This window comes from Pieris brassicae, chromosome 9 (genome assembly GCF_905147105.1).
Source record: "Pieris brassicae chromosome 9, ilPieBrab1.1, whole genome shotgun sequence".
Classification (NCBI taxonomy): domain Eukaryota; kingdom Metazoa; phylum Arthropoda; class Insecta; order Lepidoptera; family Pieridae; genus Pieris; species Pieris brassicae.
Window position 1 is genome coordinate 13,147,079 of NC_059673.1, and position 20,245 is coordinate 13,167,323.

Below are 20,245 nucleotides of genomic sequence, written 5' to 3' on the forward strand. Positions count from 1 at the left end.
GTACTATCTGCACTTTTGTAAATAACATTGTACATATTGTTAGAAACTAATATTTTTATTTTATACAGCTTATTTTCAATTAAATTCATAACACATGTTCATAACTATCCTACTCTAAGTTCTCTCGCTAAGTGAATGTACTTTAAGAAATAAAGTATCTTTGAATTACGGTGACCTTATTTTGTCCCTATATGCGTAATATACGTTAGATTCTAATAACCCACAGTGGCAAATAGTGCAACAGGTATAAAATATATCAAATACCTAAACCCTACTTAGAGGTACTTAAATGTGTAACAAAAGCCTTCATAAAACGTAGATTAAAAGCGGTAAACCTGTATTTTAATTTCAACAAAGGCATATGCTCCGTTGACCGCGCTCCCGTTTCGAAATAAAAAGTTAAATTGCAAATGTTAAGGCGGTACGGAGGCGGCACGCTTCGACCTCAAATGTACGGAATTTTTTCTTCAAACTTTTTTCGATGACAGCTGCTCGATGACCACTCATAGTGTTCAGGCTTTTTGTGAAACGGTTACGTGATACCATGATTGAAGAGGTCTTAAGATATTGGCAGCTGGTTAGCCGCGTTTATAACTAAAATAGATAAAATGTTGCAAAAGAGATACAAAAGATAAATCCTTTTCGTCTGTATATCACCGGAAACGAGAAAACTTATAAACTGTTTTTTTTTTAATTACAGCACTACTAAAATGCCGTATGTGTTAAACAATTCTTATTCATCAAATATGTCTTATTACAGTGTTTTAACTCAAGTAAGTATTCAGTGGGTGTTTTATCTGTAGTTTTGTTTAGATACGCCGCGACAAATCTAAATCGTATTTGTAGTAAGCTATGATTATTACTGTATGAATTTTTTTTTTTTGGTTTTACAAATTAAGTGACAAATCACCGAAAATGTATTTTTTTATGTACAACTGTGAAAATTAAAATTTAGGATTCTTAATTCGTTATGGTTACAATCTTAACTATTATTACAATTCAATTAAACTTAAGCTTATAATCAACTGTTCATTTTAAAAATTATCTGTTATTATTCTAGTATATTATTCTAGTTATAGTCTAGTGTAATTGTACACTGTTCAAAGTTCAAATATCTAAATAATTTGCATCAGCTTAAAGATATCTGATCAACAAAATGTTTTAAAACATAATCCTGTAAATAAATGGGGCCCATAGATTACATTTGGTTTTCTGAGAAGCTTAGACACTTGCTTAATCTGTGATCAGCCACATGCATTATTTGGTGACACGTGTTTCGCGTTCGGTTTTTTAATTTCTATAGAGATTTTTTCACGCGCTTTATGCACTGGCAGGTGTGTTTTAAGAAACTGTTTTTGTGTATTTTTTAAATATGTAGGGGTTCAAAACAAAGTACCTTAACCTGAACTATTCGTTGAAATAAACTACAAGTCGAATTGTGTATCGGATTGTCGATGTTAATGCTGCTTAGTTACATAATAAGTACATTCGTAATGATATAATTAATATGCGTTTGACCTATTCGATAACTCGCAAATATGTAAAGTTAAAAATACTAAATGGTAATTATTATTATTACTACTATGGAGGTTGTGAATATTGTGAGTACTGCATAATACAGTTAAAACTGGTTAATTTGGAACTCTAGAGACCAAATATGTACCAATTATTGAGGGTTTCCATTATAGTTGTCTCATTTACAGCTCGAAATGTATCGTTATTCTATTTCTAGAGATGTTAATAAAAATGCGTATTTTTGGTGTAACGAATTGAATTTGAAAAATAAAACTTATAATTAATACAAATAATTCCCTTGTTTTTACTTGGTCAAAACCCGAGATAGTACTAACAAACAAATTATATATGAAAGAAATTCAAATGTTTGTAAACAAGCGTGTCTAAATCTAACTCAATCCTTCTCACGTATATAGGTAATTTGAGGGACAGATTCCCAATTATAAGCCCCAATTGTAAACTTCGAAAAAATCTAAGAATCCATTAACAAAGGTAATCCAATGGAAAGGTACTGGGACCTCATTGAAACACTCAAAAATAGAGGTTTAGAGTAGAAAAATGTCGCTGTTTTGTTATCTATAACAATAAACCAGTATTTCATGCGTAGAGAATATTTTCTCTCGTCGCGCAGCAACACATACATCCTATACAGCCTGCACCTATGAACAAGTACTTAAAGCAAAAGTAAACTGGCACATACAAAATTTAAACTGATTAGAAAAGTTTTTATATAATAGGTTAACCTACGGAACAATTATATAAGGCAACTATCGCAGCCCATGGACATGTTAGCGGGTGCGCTGCCGGCGTTTCAAATAGCAGCTTTTTTCCTAAATCTCTTGTTTAAACATTAGAATCTGCTTTATCTGAATACATATCTAAAATATAAGCAGTAGCTATATTTTTTGTAGATAACACGACCTCGATACAAGACCCCTCGTCGGAATGTTAATGTCCAGATTGGAAATTCAAATGAGACTGGGCAAATTTATGAGATGCCTCCCATCCATTACTCCCCCTTGTGATGAATGTATCAAAAGGAAGCCCATTTGACCACAAATATTACAAAATTGGAACAGTTCTATTAACTATATTTCTATGGCTAAAAGGCTGTCATAACTTTGTATCTATAGTATTATTACTAATTAAAAATTTAATCTCATTTTTATACAAAATTTTATTATAAAACAAGCGTTTTTTGTTCCACGTTTAAATACCTCTAAGTAGGGCTAAGGTGTTTGATCATCTTTTATACGTGTTGCACTATGTAACACAGTGGTTATGTAGACCTAAGCTAAAAATGTTTCGACCAGTCCTGACTGCCAGGCCAGAACTGCCAGGACAGTGAATTTTGTGGCTAAGGTGCTCCATTCCATCAACGACTCGATTTTTAAAGAAAGACGGTTTAAATAAAATCACTCATGTGTCTATTTTCATAGCATTGTAAATTTAATGGTAAACACGACTGAGGCATGTACAGTTTACATTTGTTGTATACATTTTTTTCTTGTTATTTAGTGCGATTAGAACCACTTCATGGGAACCTCATCCAGCTTTTTCCTATTTTCTCTATCCATGGCTTTTCTCTTCATTATAAGACATACTTGTATACAAATTAAACAAATTTAAATAATGTGATTTCTTTTTAATCGCGGATAGCTTCTCTCGCTTAATTCTGAACATTCAAAAAGAAAAAATAAATTTTAAGTATTTTTTCGGGTTCATTAGTAACTCTCATATGCATAACGTATTCTTGATATAAATGTCTGTTAATATGATCGTATGTTTACGAATCGATCTTAACATGAGGTAAGCCTGCCGATTTGAACACTATAATAAATAAAAACTATAACAAAACGTCAGGGGAAATATACTCAGTTCTGAATCAAAATAGTTATAGAATATATTATGTGCTATTCAAGACAATATTGTGTATAGATCTTAATTTTTTAACTGTTTACGTGGTGGTATTTGGTGCGCTTTTTATTTACTCGAGTTAGTATATTTTAACCTCCTACGAATTTATATGTTTATGAATAGCCCCTTGCTGTAATATTAAAGTGAAATAAAGCGATTTAGAAATAAAAATCAGAGTGTCATCTGTCAATACCACTTTTATGATTTATGGTCTCCTTTAGAAAACTTAATAATATAATATTTGAAAATGGAATAAAGCGAATGGTTGGTTGTTCTATATGAAGTCTAATTATTTCCTTCGTAAACAAATTTAATCCTTTGGAACAAATTTTATAATCCATTTCGAATTTGGAACGCTCATCTGCATCTGTAACAAATGTTAAAAATCTCTGAAGCAAAAAGCTACATCGCAATTATTATTTTAAGATGAATCCCTGTCAATGTCGGATTATTTATTTAAAAGAAAGTTTTTACTGTAAAAAGCGAGGAAAGGAAATGCAAAAACCCTTGTACCTGCGTATTGTCCCTTACACATGCGAATTCCAAATATAGCAATCGATTAAAAAAAACTAAAATTTTTGCCGCGTGAAAAAATTCTTTGTGATACGTCAAATTTCTTTGTCCGGTGGGAGAAATTTAGAAATGCAATCTAATCCTTTTATCATTTATGTTGAAATCATTGTATTTATGAATGATTGTTCGACAGATGTTTGAAATAACTTTTTGTTGGACATATTTAGGAATTATAAATAATTGCAATACAGCTTGGAACATTTGACATAGAACCAATATTTTTCTTTCCTTCTTTAAATACATTTTTCTTATACTAATTATTCCATAAATGTTGCTAGCAAAGAAATATATCACAATAGACTGTTTCAACAATGACAAAGTTTCACAGAATCCCAATTTCAATATTTACATTTTATTGCTTAACCCTTTAAAAACGTGCAATAAAAATAAGTCTCTCAGTGCTTCGGCATCGGGATAGGAGACAAATGCAAAAATCCTGTCGTAATATGCAAATAGCTGACAAAGGCGACACCGGCCGGTAATAAAAAGCTTAGGAAATAGTTCTAAATATTGAAATTGTAAAGCAACGGTATATTGTAAAAAAAGGGTTGGATTTTTTGCAAACGAAATCCCTTTAACTTGATTAATGGACAATGGCATTAATTTTTGTACTGTTTGGTTAGGCTTTCTAAAATGTAAATAATATAACGGTACAAAACCTTCATCTCGCCGATTGTGCTTTAGAAAGAAAAGCTTTTACGGGTGTACATAGTATTAAAGAACTTAAAAATCGAATTTATATTGCGCGTTAACTTCGGACCCCAGTTTAGTATTTCTTATGTATGTTTTCGAAGGGATTAAACTACCAAACAAACAAATACATGGGAGAACGAATATAACATATTCTAAATATGTAGTAGCAATATATATATATATATATATATATATATATATATATATATATATTAATAATTGTAATATTCTAATAGGTATACGATAAAACAGTTCCTGCTCTTAGTATTTTGAGACTGTATTATGAACTATAAAAGACATGGCGGTTTCTCACAACGATTCCTTCACTGTATGAGCGAGTATTAAACATGCACAAAGATATAAAAAATCTCCTCACAGCATTGACCTTATAACCTTCAGAGTCACCTAGCCTAAAATCAATTATTACTGAATAAAACCAAACGTAGAACTTCTCCCTTAAAGACCCCAAAAGCCGCAAGACACGCGCAAAAATTACTTTAATAGGACCCCTTAAAATTAAAGAGGGTTGCACAATACAGGAAGCACGCTTGACATTACACGCCCTGAACTAAAAAGCAACACGCGAACCGCAAAAAACTAAAATAAGCTTGTTAAAAAGCTCCCCTATTGCATTTTTTACGTGGTTACGATTAGGTGGTTAATTTAATTGTTATTAACGAGATTTTGACATGTATGATTCATTTATTTACAATCTGTGGGGTTGGTTTTTTAACTATTACTTGTTAACAGATAATTCTGTCTTAATAAGCTAATAAATAGTTATTCTAACATAGTTTACATGGCGCTACAACCTTTTTTGGTCTGGGCCTCAGATTTCTGTATCTGTTTCGTGATTGGTCAATATAATAAGCAAGTAGATGATCGGTCTCCTGTGCCTGACACACGCCGTGGATTTTTTGAGTCTAAGCCCGTCAGTTTCCTCACGATCTTGTCTTTCACCGTTCGATCGAATGTAAAATGCACACACAAATAACGTCAATTTGTGCCCAGCCGGGGATCGAACTTACGGTCTTAGGAATGAGAGCTGCATGCCGAAGCAACTAGGCCAACACTAAAATTTATATGGCCAAAAGAATTCATAATTTTATACACACCGAAAGGAGGTACGATGAGTCATTCATCGTCGATACTCATGAATATTAGTCTAACAATAATTAACTCAAAATGTGGAATTAATTCTAATTTTATATTTACCACCAGTTCGCAAGTTAAGGGTGTAGAGCGGACAAGATTGTTTCATTGTTGGCCTTACCTAATAATGAAGCAGTAGGTATGTGTTTCGTAGCGTCGTTAAGCGCGTTCACAGTTTGTTTAATGTTTCTTTTGGATTTAATCAATGCATTACGGATTTAGCTTTTGGTATAGCTACGTACGAGCAAAGCAAAGGACAAGCTACGTACATTTTTTATATATCTGTGGTGGAACTGCATTTGCGCATTCCCAACCGCACCGATATTTTAAAACAAATATCGCAAATTAATTAGAAGTAGCATGTCTAACACTAGTCCCAGGCCCTTTTATCAACTAGATAATCGTTAACTTTGTAGTAAGCCTAGTAAGCAAAGATAAAAGAGCCTCTGGGATTTTATTAAAGAAGAGTATCCCTTTATACTAAAATCAAAACGAATAAAAGATGAATTATTATGACATTACGATTCTCCTAGTAATCAGTTACAAGAACTCCTAACTAGCTAGATAACAATTAAACACAAATTTGAGTGCAAAAGTGCAAAAATAAATTAACATAGATAGTACAAAAAGCACATCCGTAAAACCACCAAACCGAGATAAAAATTGTTTTACCTGCAAAAAGTCCGTGTGGTCCAGTTTTTTACGCAATCATCTACATCGTAAAATAATTCATTGTTTAACACCTCACCTCATACTTCCGTCAACATACCCTCATTTTAAACTTTTAATAAAAAAGGGCAATTAGGGTGTGGTTTTTCAAATAGGGGTTTTTATTTGTTCGCGTGAGTACTTTTTTATTTATTTTACCTTTATTGAAATGATGATTAAAACAGGTTTTAATTTTATATAACTGAACGGTCAAAGGAAACGTATGGACTTAACGTTTAGAAGGTAGATACCATAAAATATGTATTACACTAAATGCAAAATGATCGTACTATTAATTGAATAAAATAAGACACTCAAAGATAAGCGTATAGATAGAAGCGTATCTAAAGCTACTGCGCTAATTGCGCTAAACTATGTTCTAAAGCTTAAATGAAGATGATCAGGGCATGTAGCATGACTATATTGGAAAATGAAACAGAGGAAGACCCACGAGATGGGCGGACGATATTACTAAAACGGCTGGCTCGAGTTGGATGCAACTCACCCAAAACCGAGATAGCTGGAGATCCTTGGAGGAGGCCTTCACCTGCGGAAGGGTTCTTAGGAAATAGATAAAAATAGGAAAGATGGTGTAATTTGTTTTCTTAAAAAATATATATATATAAAAGGATTAAGTTAACTTTGTTCTTTTGCAAGAAATAAAAAGCCTTTTTAATTTTTTGTTATTCTTTTTTTACATAATTAATTAATTTAGTGTCTGCGGTGTAGGTCTCCCCTAAACCATTTTATATCTATTACCAACCTCATCAAGTATCAACCTGAACCAGAATGGTAACATGCCAGAAAAGAACGATCCTCCATGTGAGACCAAGACAGGTTGCTGCAACACAATGTGTTTTTGTGGTCATAAATAAGAGAACATTTCATAATTTCTTATAATTTTATTTAAATTGCCGTTATAAATATGGTAAACATATTAGTTTAACATATTACTTAAATATCGAAGGTAATAAATGATTAAATAAAAATCTGTTATATTTTCTTTCGTACATACACAAAATGAGGTAGCATTTTCATAAAAGAAAATATAATTTACAAAATACAACAAATAACTTAGAATTGCAATTTTGTTAACCGCTGACCCCATTTCCTGCTAAAAATAGTTTATAATGATTAAAAATTCCGAATGAAAACTATAATACAAATATTCTAGTTAATATTTAGCATTGTACAATTTATATAGAAACGTTTTACATACTATATTAATTAGAGAATTTACTAAATTAGAACCTTACTTAATTCAATCTTACTAATAATCTTATGATACTTTTAAAGTTTTCCATTCATTTTACATCTTCCTAAATTTCGTTATCTGACATCTGCCACGAGCCAATTGAACGCCTAAAATCAATTTCACGAGCTATCAAAACTAACGATATCTTCATACAGATTCTTATCAAATATCAAGCAAGTTAGCCCTCATCCAAAGCCCACCGTTATTTTGTACAAAACTACTCGGTCAGTCAACAGGGCTTTGTACCTTTTTTTCACTTCCACAATACAAAATAATCCCCAAAAAGTGACCCCAAAGTGCTTAGAATCGCTTGTCGAAAAAGTTGAAAATGCTTCTTTGCAAATAGTACAGGATGTTCCAGTTGGTCTACTCAAAAATATTGTAATGTGTTCCACGATAACACGATAACAGTGACATACATCTTATTAACACACACGCATAATTTATTGCACATACAAAAATTTTAAAGTAATAAACTTATATAAATTTTATGTTTTGTCTTTAAAATATTTTTGGGATCATTATAGGTTTAAAATAAAAGTTTAGGTATTTGTGTTAGTTTTTATAAATAAGCTACTTAATTGTGCAATTTTAAAGTAAAGGCACCAAAACACTATTTCGAATTCCTCCTGTAAACACACAATGTGCATGATGGGTGCTGAACAGCTTGTCCTATGGACATAATAACATAAAGGATGGACGTCGTGCGCCGGAGTCCACACACCTGCTTAGAAAAAAAACTTAACAAATCTGTTTCAAATTTTAATATTACGAGTATGAAGCTGATAACTGATGAACTTACCTCATATTTACCATTAATTATTATTATTCAGACTTTATGACACCTCTTTTCTAATTTTAGTATGATACTAGCTGACCCGACAAGCATCGTTTTGCTATTGTATAGAGTATGGGAACGAACATTGTGACTCGAGAATTTTATATATTTAGAGTACATAAACATTTGTTTAAATAACATAACCTAACTTAGTCTAATACATCAGATGTGCCGGTTTCGGTGATCAGCGTGTCGTGTGACACATAGGCCTCTTCCAGGTGATTCCATTATTTTCTAATGTTAGGCCGTCTTGCCCAAGTTGTGCCTCCTATTCTCTTCATATACTTAGTCTGCCCATCTCATCTCAGCATGAAGCTGATAACTGATGAACCTATCTCATATTAATTCTTAATTAATTTTCTCTTAAATTAAATTTACACGACATCAGGCGCCTAGGGTACGAGCTTTTGTAATCTGTTTTTAGGTATAAATATATATATTTACAGTTACATTTATAGTGTAGCAATATCAAGAATTAATTATAATAATTTATACAAATAAATCATGAAAGAAATTCTATGACTTTGAACGCTTAGTCTATGTAACCTAAGATTTTCCACATCGCCATAGTTAAATAAAAAATGCTGTTGATAAACGCGATCTTTGAGTAAAATACTATCCTTTTCTGGGCTTGCGTAAATATTTTTTACCTTGGTTATCGGTTATCGTTAAGAGATTTATGATTTATACGATGTCGCACAAATGTGACCACGACGGAAAACAACCATTTACTCGATTCTAAATAGCAATATTATCTATACTAATTAGTGCAAAATCCACTTCATCTATATGAATATGTTATTCGTTCTTCGATATTGTAGGCTTAAGAATAATTACCAACGCATAATTTTAAGAATAAACATCTTTTATTGAAACATATTATAAAATAGGAAATAATTTTATTTAAAGGCGACTTTGGTGTAATAAAAATGTATATAAGAAATCATATTACAAAAATTTGACGTCACCGTCATAGCAAATTTATGTAATAGCATAGCATAGCAAAAAATATTATTTTCATGGAAACATTTCTCTATTTTTTTACTTAATTTTCGTATGAATACCTAATTACATACGATTACGGAACAATAAACATTCACAATACAATTAGTGCGTATGCCTTATCACGAATTATAAGAATTGATAACGAAATAACAAAAATTACGGCGCTTTTTTGTATATATATATAGTTACTATGAATGCAAGTAGAATCTATACAGTTTCAGTGTTACCATTTTTTTACCACATAACTATGTATATGTACATATAAATATTATATTGAAATGTTGCAATTAAACATACATACAGTTTTTCATATTCACATCGATCTATCGATCATTTCAAACAATTATTTAATTTGTCAAGTGTCATATTAAGCTACAGTGTGTATCTATATAAATATATCTACCACAGCTTAATGCACAGAACATTGTTCCAGTGCCAAAAACCTGGAATTTTAAATTGATACATGTAATACAATTTTGCAGCAGTGTTCGCCTAGTAATTTCAACGTGCGACTTTGATCCCTGGGATCGTAGGTCTAACTAATCCCCGGCTGTACACCAAAGGGTTTTCTATTTATGAAAAAATCGACGGTATGTGTCAGGCATAGAAGGTCGATCACCTACTTGCCTATTAGAAATGATCGCGTAAGGATACAAAAATCAGAGGCCCAGACCTAAAAGGTTGTAGCTCTATTGGTAAGTGGTATATATGGTGTATATACAGTACAATTTATCAACCCGGTCTGATTTTTGTTTAATTTGTAGTTTTATCATTCAATGATAGTATCTATAAAATGTATAACACATTATATTAACACATTTCTGTTTTATATGGGAATTTGAAGTCTTTTTGAATAGAAAATCTGCTATCATAAACATCTGCTAAATGTTATACAGAGGAGAAGTTTAAATATGGACTTTGTTCGTTGTCTTATGACATGAATTTTGATAATAGGGCCAAATATTATATAATATAATATCAAATAATAAAATAATATAATATTAAATTATCAAAATATTATATTTTTATAATTTACATATAGATACATAAAGATTACAATTTATTAAAAAGCTTATATAGTTTATGTATAGATAAATATAGATATAGTTATCGCCAACAAAGCGTCTGGATCAATATCAGTCGTTTCATCACGTCGACGGGAAAAAGAGGAGAAAAAATACATAACTTTTTAGGGGTTCGCCTCCCTCGCGTCGTCTCATCCTACGACCCTCCCAGAAAAAACCTCCCGATAGCGCGTGCTTTCTTTATCCTATATAGATAGGGGAAATGTTGCAGGGGTAATTTAAAGTACATACTTAGTTTTACAAATAATAATCGCTTTTTAGAGATTTGGAAATTGATAAATTAATCCAAAAAGTAAGTCGTGTACCGATGTGTTTAGTTTTAATAAGTACTTCTTGCTATTTTATTAACTATATTATAAATTTATATTCATAAATAAAAATAAATTTGTTAAAAAATTAAGTGAAATAAGGAAAGGAAAAATGAAGGACTTAACATGTTATACTCGAAAAGAACAAATACAAAAATATTATTAAATGATATTTTTAATTCTCTATTTACAAAGACTTCGTTGAACATTACGATCTAGTCTAACTTAAGACTAATAGGTAATTTAAGTCTGATCTTATTTACTGATAAGCATATTTTACATAAAAAAAGTGTTCAATAACTAATGACGTACTTTATCAAAAAAGAAGTATGACATTCTGTTCTTGTGTACTATTTTTTCACTCACCATTGTTTAGCACTTATGACTAACGTCCACTAACACTAATTTAAATAATAAATTATGAGATTTGCGTATTGTTCCCACGAGAATGTTAGTGCGTGCTCCTATTTCACCATGCCTCCTGCTGATATAGGAAATACAAATATATATTTTTTTAACTATTATTAATTACTTAAGATGTCATGTGAAACATGGTGTAATGGTTGCAGCTCCTTACAAAGAGTGGCGGAGAGTTTATTGCCAGTTCTTCTCTTCCGTTCTACGCCCTTGATTAGAGAACTGGCAGTAAATGTACCTAAACTTAGAAGCATTTTATATACATTTCTGTTTTTGACGTTCATAAGTGTACATTACCAATATGAATAAATGATTTTGAATACAAAATTCATAAAGTACAAATAATTAATTAGGTAAAAATCATTACTAAATATAAGCTGTAAACATGTATCGAGGGCTGAAGATTTTTGATCGTACATAAATTATTTGTGCGTTAACATAACATTTTATGCGTTTCTATCAAATATTTATCCCAAACAGTGTTGCCATTTTCCTATCAATATTTCGTTAGTTTATTAAAAAGATCATCCGTAATTATTATTCCATATCTTCTTGTATATATAGAGAAACGAAATGTTTATTCATGAGCACTTTAATGTTGATAGGCTGACGCTTGAATATTAAACAGTATTGCTAAATACCTTGTATTGAGTGTCTTCATAGTTAGCCCTCGGTAAAAAAAAATGTTTTTTTGACTGGTGCCAATTATCAAATCGAAACTGAAAAATAGGTCCCAGGGTTATTTTAAGTTGGCGTACGTCCAAACCAATATCAAGTTATATAGCTTTTCACTTATGAACCTTTTTATAAAATGAACTGTTCAAGTTAAAAGAAAATCCTTAAACCCAGTAAAACTCTAATACCTAAATATATTTAAAATAGATATTTAATTCATTAGAGTTTTATCTTCCTCTGAATCTTCCATATTAAGAGGCATTCATATTTTTAATATTTACAAAATAAATAAAACCGATGTTACTCAGGGATAATGACGCATTTTACAGGTGAAATAATTTTTGCAACCGTTTTTGAGTTTATTCCGTGCAAACAAACGTATCTTTTCCCTTTATAATATTAATATAGATATTTCTTGAAGAATTCTTAATAGACGTTTTCCCAAGATTTAGATTTTCTTTGCAAAGATATTTGAAAATAATATTTACTACTACGAGATTAAACCTCGTTTATTACATATTACTATTATTCATTACTAATAACAAAGCTCCGATCATTTTACAAGAGGTGGTTACAACATCGAGACCATTTTAATTATTATTTAGTGTCTGCAATCATTCGAAACGACATAGGCAACAATTATATACATATATTATATAACCTCTAGTCTATGAAAAAAGGCACAGGCACACCGCCTGTGCGTTTGACTGAGCGTTTACTTTTTGTGAGTCAGATTTCAAAAACTCAGATTTGTGTCGTATAGATTCATAGTTTTAGTTGCTTAATTTAAAAAAAAAACATTATATTACGATAGGAATTTCTTTGTAGAAACTGAACAAATCAATAATTTTAAATAAGAACGATACAATTGTTTCTCGTGTCAAATATCAAACGAACCTTAAATATCTCGTTGGATCATGAATAGCCATTGATGCTCAACGGAAACCTATCTCCATCACAAAGCATTTTGGAACTTAAAATACATTGTAATTTAGAAAAAATATCAACATCTGGCCATTGTCTAGCTTTCGCGGGGGAGTCGGTATAAAATAAATAGCAAAATGTCGCCACCGCACGCGTCATTATTCAAGCGCGATTGACAGCCACTTCCATAGGTCGGACCGGGGTTGGCGAGCTCAATAATACGCCTACTTATACTAACTGAAACGAACTATAAGAAGTTTTGATACTTGACTTAATCGTGTAATCGTGTAATCATAATTAATGAATAAGATAAATTCCACTATTTTTCTGTGTTTAACGTAACGCTTGCTATATTAGTATCATATTGAAATTAAAATAATATGACAAACGGACTTTCTTTTGATTGATACTATATACTATATAACTACACTATACAGGGAAAATACACAATACACATATTGATAATATTGCTTCTTTTATTATCTTTTATACTTTAAAGAAATTCAACCCGTTTTACAAAACCCCTTTTGCCCCCTTTATCTTTTACCAATAGAATAATATTTATACTATTTTCTAAGTACATAAGTATATGTATAACATATCACATTTTCCTTGAATCAACAAAGTATTTTAATCGTGTCGTCTATGTCAAATCTTCTCACGCACATCTTCCATAGACAATAGAAATGCAAAATAACTGCAATATCAATAAAAAAAATACCTAATCTATCACAAAGTACATTTCTGTGCGTACGTGACTCCATTGTTCTAATGAACTAATTTACGACTAATTAAAAATAGATAGTATTGCATTGTTTAAGTATATGCTGGTCCAGACATCACAAAACGCACGATAGTTATCCAAACATTTGCTAGTTGGCGCCTATAACGATATGCTTCGAATGAAAAATAAATATAAAATAAATAATAATCAAAGTCATTAAGCAGTTTACCTTTCCGATAAAGACAGGAATAGTAAAATTATACGAAGATATATTTTGGTTTTTAGGAAGCGCGAATGAAGGAAGAATGTAATTTTTCTACTTTTATATTTTAATGATATTAGAGATATACATGAAATATAGGGATTTAAATTTACATTACATCTGTCTCTTTAAGATATACACCTTTTAATAAAATGTAAAAGGCCTCTGGAAATATGAGTTTCTATGGATGACGGTATCACTTAACATCAGGTCAGCCCTTTCTGCCCGTTAGACCCCTGTTATATAAAAAAATCCTTATTGTTAAAATAATACAATAATAACATTCTTAATTAACATATTATACATCTTGTAAGTTCGCAAAATTAAATTACTAAATTAACCAGAGGAGTAACTAACAGTTTATCAATAAAATTCACATATTATCAAAATGTGTCGATCTATAACTAAAAATTTCTTAGACGCGTGTCCTATCGTTTTTGAACAACGGTGGCGAATCGAAGTTCATGAATATATTCGATATTTCTTTTGAATAAATGTGTCGAATAAAAAAGCGATTTATCAAAAACTTTTGTTCATTCAGTCGCGTCTTTTATATCGTTTAAATAAACATCGTTTTTGGAATGACATACAAAATGGTGCGTACCAAATTTAAAAGTTCTTTATTGAAACCATTTTTAGTGTGACAAAGAGTACTAATGAGTGGAGGACACCCACGCTACGATGATACTGCGATTTTATTATCAAATTTGAACAATGTTTGCGAAAGATTGGGAATTTTATACAAAGACAAAATATCATACAATTGCTTTTTCGAGTGAGCATTTTTGATCTATAACGCTCAATTTGTAAAGAGATTAAAATATGTAGTGTTAGCGACTATTTGTTTAGTCCCGTAACCCCCTAATGGGCTAAATATTAATAAGGCAGTGGCTATAACCTTTTAAGGTCTGGCTGGGCCTCAGATTTAGCTATGTATCAGTTTCATGACCTGTTTTTTCTAATAGGCAAATAGGTGATCATTCTTCTATCCTGTCACACGCCGTCGACTTCCTAGGCCTAAAGCAATTGGAAAGAGTTGCAAAGCCGGGGTTCTATGGCAGCCAACAAATATATGGCTATATAATTTCTGATATTTTATTCATTTTTTTAAAATTTAGCCAGGTGCTTGCCTGCATCCTAATATATGGATGTGCGTGCAGATTCAGGAGGAAAATCACGCCTGGCTAATACATTCCCGTTTGTAATTTTCATGATAATCGCCGTACCTATAATTATAAAGAGGCAAAGTTGAGAGGTTGTAGGGGGTAATCATTGGATTATTATTATAATATGATATATTATTTAAGGAATCGAAAGCCACGTTTTGTGGCAAAGGTTATATATTAACCCGAAAATCTTTTGTCGTAAGTAGTCGGATTTGCAAATTAAATTGATGAAAAATCGGTCTAACGAATTTTTTACAAACGCCGCCTAATGATGAGAAATATATGATTCAGTTCTGGAGAAAAGTTGCACTATGTATAGCGCCTTTACAACTCAAACTTTTTTCAGGTAACCTTATGGCGTTTGACATAACATTTCTTCGATTACTATATTGATAAAATACATATTAAATAATTGGTTAAGCCGGCCTTATTGTTTCTTTCGGAGACCAAGATACTTCCCTCGTCTGTTGAACATTTGCACTATCCAGGCTTTTGTTTTGAGTATAATTTTAAACCACAAGCCGGTGTATGCGTTTACATTCGTAAGGGTATTAATTTCCGTCGCCTCTCACACATAGAATGTGCGGACCAGCCACGCATCTACTGTTGCCTTCACTGAAATCAACCGACTTATAGAACACGCCCAAAGTGCACTCTATCACCTGCTGTAGTTGTTATACTGGGTGATTTCAATGCCCATCATTCTGAGTGGTTAAATTCTAGTACGACCGACTGTTCGGGAGGAGGCTTCCATGATTCCTCTCTTGTATATGGTTTAACTCAACTGGTCACAACGCCCAAGCGAATACCGGACCGAGCTGATCCTCAACCTTCGCTATTAGATCTTATACTGACTTCCCAGACATCTACGAGGTTACTGTGGATGCCCTACTTGGGTCCTCCGACCCCTGCTTGGAGCGTCATTGACGAAAGCAACACAGGGAAAACTTTGTCAGCCCTCTCCACCATCTTTTCGAAAGGAGGACGACTCGATGGCTCACTCGGGGAAAGACAAAGCAGAGCGCCTTTGCTCTCTAGTTTTCAGTGCCTGAAGTTTTATTCGAACAGACTGGTGTGCGGAAGACCTTATTCTCCCTTGATACCCACAAGTCGAATGGCCCTGACAGCCTTCCCATGATTGCACTTAGAAGTTAAGACTTGTTCTGTTGAGTTGACTCCGGTGCTTACACTTCAAACTTAGAGTGTACTCCACCCTCAAAGGCCGGCAACGCACCCACTTAAAATGGGTGTCTACGGCCGGGGGTTTTGGGCGTCCCGGAGGCTCGTTTGCCCTTCTATATATAATAGATAGTAGCAGTAAGTAGTTAAATCAGAGAGTTAATTAAATCTCTAGACAGTTAATTAAATGTCTATATTGAATCAAGTCGCAATCATTTTGATTTAAATAAAGCAGTGTCGAAAACTTTTAACGATCTGTCGGACCGAAAGCCAGCGTGTTAATTAACTATGTGAAACAAGATGGTAAAACAAGACTCCACCATGATTATTTCATTTGGTATTGTTATTTCGGTGTGATCGTGAGAAACTGAGAGCTTGGAAATTCCGTGTTGTGCTTTATTGTAAATGGTTAGGTTAGGTTAGTCTTGTCGCCTAGGAACGTTTAGGAAAGGGTCGTTCGAACCCTCGCAACATCAACGAAGTAAGGGTGAAGATGTCGAGATGACCGGAAGTTGGTAAATTATTGATAATTTAAATCGAACACACCAGTTTTGCCCTGGTGGCTAAAGCGTGCGATTCTCATCCTTGAGATGGTAGATTTGAGAAGAACATCGTAAGGAAATCGGTTTGCCTTAGACTGAAATAGTCATTGCGAGTGTCCAGCACAGGAGGCTGATCACCTACTAGCCGTTTCTTAGTTATTGATAAAGGATCATGAAACAGATACAGAAATCTGAGGCCCAGGCTTAAAAAGGTTGCAGTGCCACTGGTTGTAAATGACGTAATATTAATAATAATATCTAATGCTAAACTATCTCATGTATCTTATAATTAATATACGCGAACTTAGCACCATTTTTGGAGTTAGTAACACTGCGTGATGTTTGACAGATTTTGACACTATGTCATTCTCGGACTGTCATCATCATTGGCAGACTGACAACTGAAAGAACATTTATTATAGTTGATATTTAACAAAGTTGACATCTGTCAGAGAGTTGAATTATTTGCTTGCAGCAGTGACTTTCAAAATTTTAAATTAATAATTGAAAAGAATAACAACAGGCATGTAAGTAGCTTCTTTTTTGGTTTGACTAAACATAAATAAACAATCTTTACTTTGGTATATGTTTAATGCATTTGACAACGTATTTTGTTTATAAATTCATTCCTATAAGGTTATTTCTATATTATTTCAGTAAAACAATGGCCGCATCAGTAGTAGACACTTACACTGACCCCAGCATGAGCTGGATGAATGCTCCTCACAGTACGGGAACCTCAATCATGGCCTGTGAGTTTGATGGCGGAGTTGTGATTGGTGCCGACTCCCGTACAACAACCGGCGCCTACATAGCTAACAGAGTAACGGACAAGCTGACAAAGATCACTGACTACATATATTGTTGTCGTTCGGGATCAGCTGCAGACACGCAAGCTATTGCTGATATTGTAACTTATCATCTCAGTAAGTACCATTCTCTTAAAATTTCTTTCAGATGTCTTAGAGACTTAAGAGCAGTCTGGGAAGTTTCAATATCCAATATGTTTATAGACACAAATTCTTATAACACTATTTGTTGCCTTTTATATAATATGGAGGTCTGCATCTCAAACAACAGAATGTATGTAAAGATCTGTAGGTATTATCTGATGACTGTTTGTGCTTTAAGTTTACCAAGCTTTTGTTTAATTACTCACCACTCACACTTTTCTTACAGATTTCCATAGGATGGAATTGGGTGAGCCTCCACTAGTGGAAACTGCAGCAGCAATATTTCGTGAACTCTGCTATAACTACCGAGACTCACTTGTAGCTGGAATCCTTGTTGCTGGTTGGGATAAGAATAAAGGAGGTTTGTACAATCCCTTTTTCCAGCTAGCACATATTAGTGACATGTATTAAAATATTTTTGGTAATTATATTCTAAATGCATGTCACAATAATCTCATTGTGGACATGGACATTATTAATCTATTTCACTCTGAGAACTAACCTTAGGACTTTATCCATTCAATAGGTAATACATATGTATAAAAAGTCAATAAAATGCAGAAAAAATAGTTTCTTTTCCTTCAATTCAATTCCATTACAAGAAATCTCAACCCTCCAGTAGTCAAAATAATCTTTTAGTCCATTTTGGTTCTCTAGAACACAAAAAATAAATCAACCTCTGTATCTCAAATATAGCAATGTTTTATTTTTCTGGCTCTGTTAATGTGTGGGTTATAGAGGTTCTCCTGTATATGATCAAATGGTGTATAACTATTTGAATGTTCATTAAGGTGTGATATAACAAGTGATAAAGTTAATGTTTTTAGTGATCTATTATATTTTTAGGACAAATTTATTCTGTACCCATTGGAGGTATGGTTCAGAGACAAGCAGTATCTATTGGTGGTTCAGGATCATCTTATGTTTATGGTTATGTTGATGCTAACTTTAAGCCTAAAATGAGCAAAGAAGAAGCTGTCAAGTTTGTTACTAACACTCTGACCCTGGCTATGTTGAGGGATGGTTCCTCAGGAGGTGTTGTAAGGCTTGGAGTGATATCAGAGGCTGGTGTTGAGCGATCAGTTATCCTTGGAGATCAACTACCAAAATACTATGAAGGTTAATTTTTGTATGAATAAATTTTTAAGCATATTTTTGTTTTTTAATATTGTATTTAATTCTTATAGCAGCCCACAATGCTAAATGGGGATTAACTAGAGTGTCATAGAGACTTATTGGGATGTGAAGCTTAGATATTAATAAGAAAAAAATGTTATATAATGTATACCTTTTCATCGGTGGATTATGACTATAGATTTTCAAAAATTAAAAAAAAAACTGCCATGGACATACTCGAGCGCGTCAGACATTGTTAGCATACATCTCCTTCGTATATTATTTATTAATGTACGTTTGTTAATCTGATTATTTGCATGGTGGGGGTGGTTGTACATAAGGGTTGAAAATGACAAATACAACAATAATTGAGCGCGTCAGATTTTCTAAGGGGATGTTAAATGAACCTATAAAATCGATCTCATTTAATAATCTGACGATTTGGATGCGACGCATTTTGAAATACTCAAGCGTGTCAGAATAAGATATATATGGCTCATCTTTATCTCCTAGACGTGCTGGCTCAGAAACTGAGGATTTTCTGAAAGGATTCGCCTAATCTGACAATTAAAAACAATTTTTTTTGAACTATTGAACTTAATTTAGAAATAAAAAGTGTATGTTGTTGAAGTAGAACTTGTTTTCATTATATAATAATGTTAAAAAAATCATTAACCGAAGTATTGGTTTACGTCGACGATATTCTAAAATATTTATACATTTTTCTAAATAAATATTATTGATTTTTGCAAAGAAGTTTCACAACAAAATACACACTTTATGTATGTAATATTACTCATAGCCTAACTACTATAGGAATCATACATCTCATGTATCGACGATTTTTTCTTACTTCGACTTGTGGAAACTTTCTTACTTCAGATTATATATTTTTCATCATCCTTGAATTATTTCCTTTAAAATAAAAAAATCAGCCACGCTCGAGAAAGTCGGGATGACGTTTATTTCTACAACTTTGCAGCACTCCCCTATCTTTACGTCACTTGCAATTGTCAAGATTAGTGAAATATACACTTTTTAGCATGTAATTAACTAACCCTACTTTAATCTGACGCGCTGTAGTAAATCCCGAAATCCCCGCTTGGGCTCCCCTACTATTAAGCTCCAATATTTTTAAACCAACCAAGTAAATAATTATCAACACATAATTTATGATTTAAATTATTTGAAACATGCTGAATCTTAATCTTTAAAAATGTATGTAAAATAAAACTTCA

At 32.4% G+C, this 20,245-nt stretch overlaps 1 protein-coding gene across 1 annotated transcript; it reads left to right on the forward strand.

Annotated features, from left to right (window-relative positions):
- The first annotated feature begins 17,371 nt into the window (after window positions 1-17,371).
- Window positions 17,372-19,043, forward strand: LOC123714147 (proteasome subunit beta type-6). Its single transcript, XM_045668311.1, has 4 exons — window positions 17,372-17,465; window positions 17,596-17,864; window positions 18,118-18,252; window positions 18,738-19,043. Exons 2-4 carry the CDS (start codon window positions 17,603-17,605, stop codon window positions 19,013-19,015), a joined length of 675 nt encoding a protein of 224 aa, XP_045524267.1. The 5' UTR covers window positions 17,372-17,465; window positions 17,596-17,602; the 3' UTR covers window positions 19,016-19,043.
- Window positions 19,044-20,245: the final 1,202 nt, after the last annotated feature.

Bases quoted from the DNA above. Each gene is read 5' to 3' on its own strand.
- LOC123714147 (XM_045668311.1), top strand. From the start codon at position 17,603: ATGGCCGCATCAGTAGTAGACACTTACACTGACCCCAGCATGAGCTGG. The intron at 17,865-18,117 runs GTAAGTACCATT...CTTTTCTTACAG, and splicing joins TATTGTAACTTATCATCTCA to ATTTCCATAGGATGGAATTG. The intron at 18,253-18,737 runs GTTTGTACAATC...TTATATTTTTAG, and splicing joins TTGGGATAAGAATAAAGGAG to GACAAATTTATTCTGTACCC.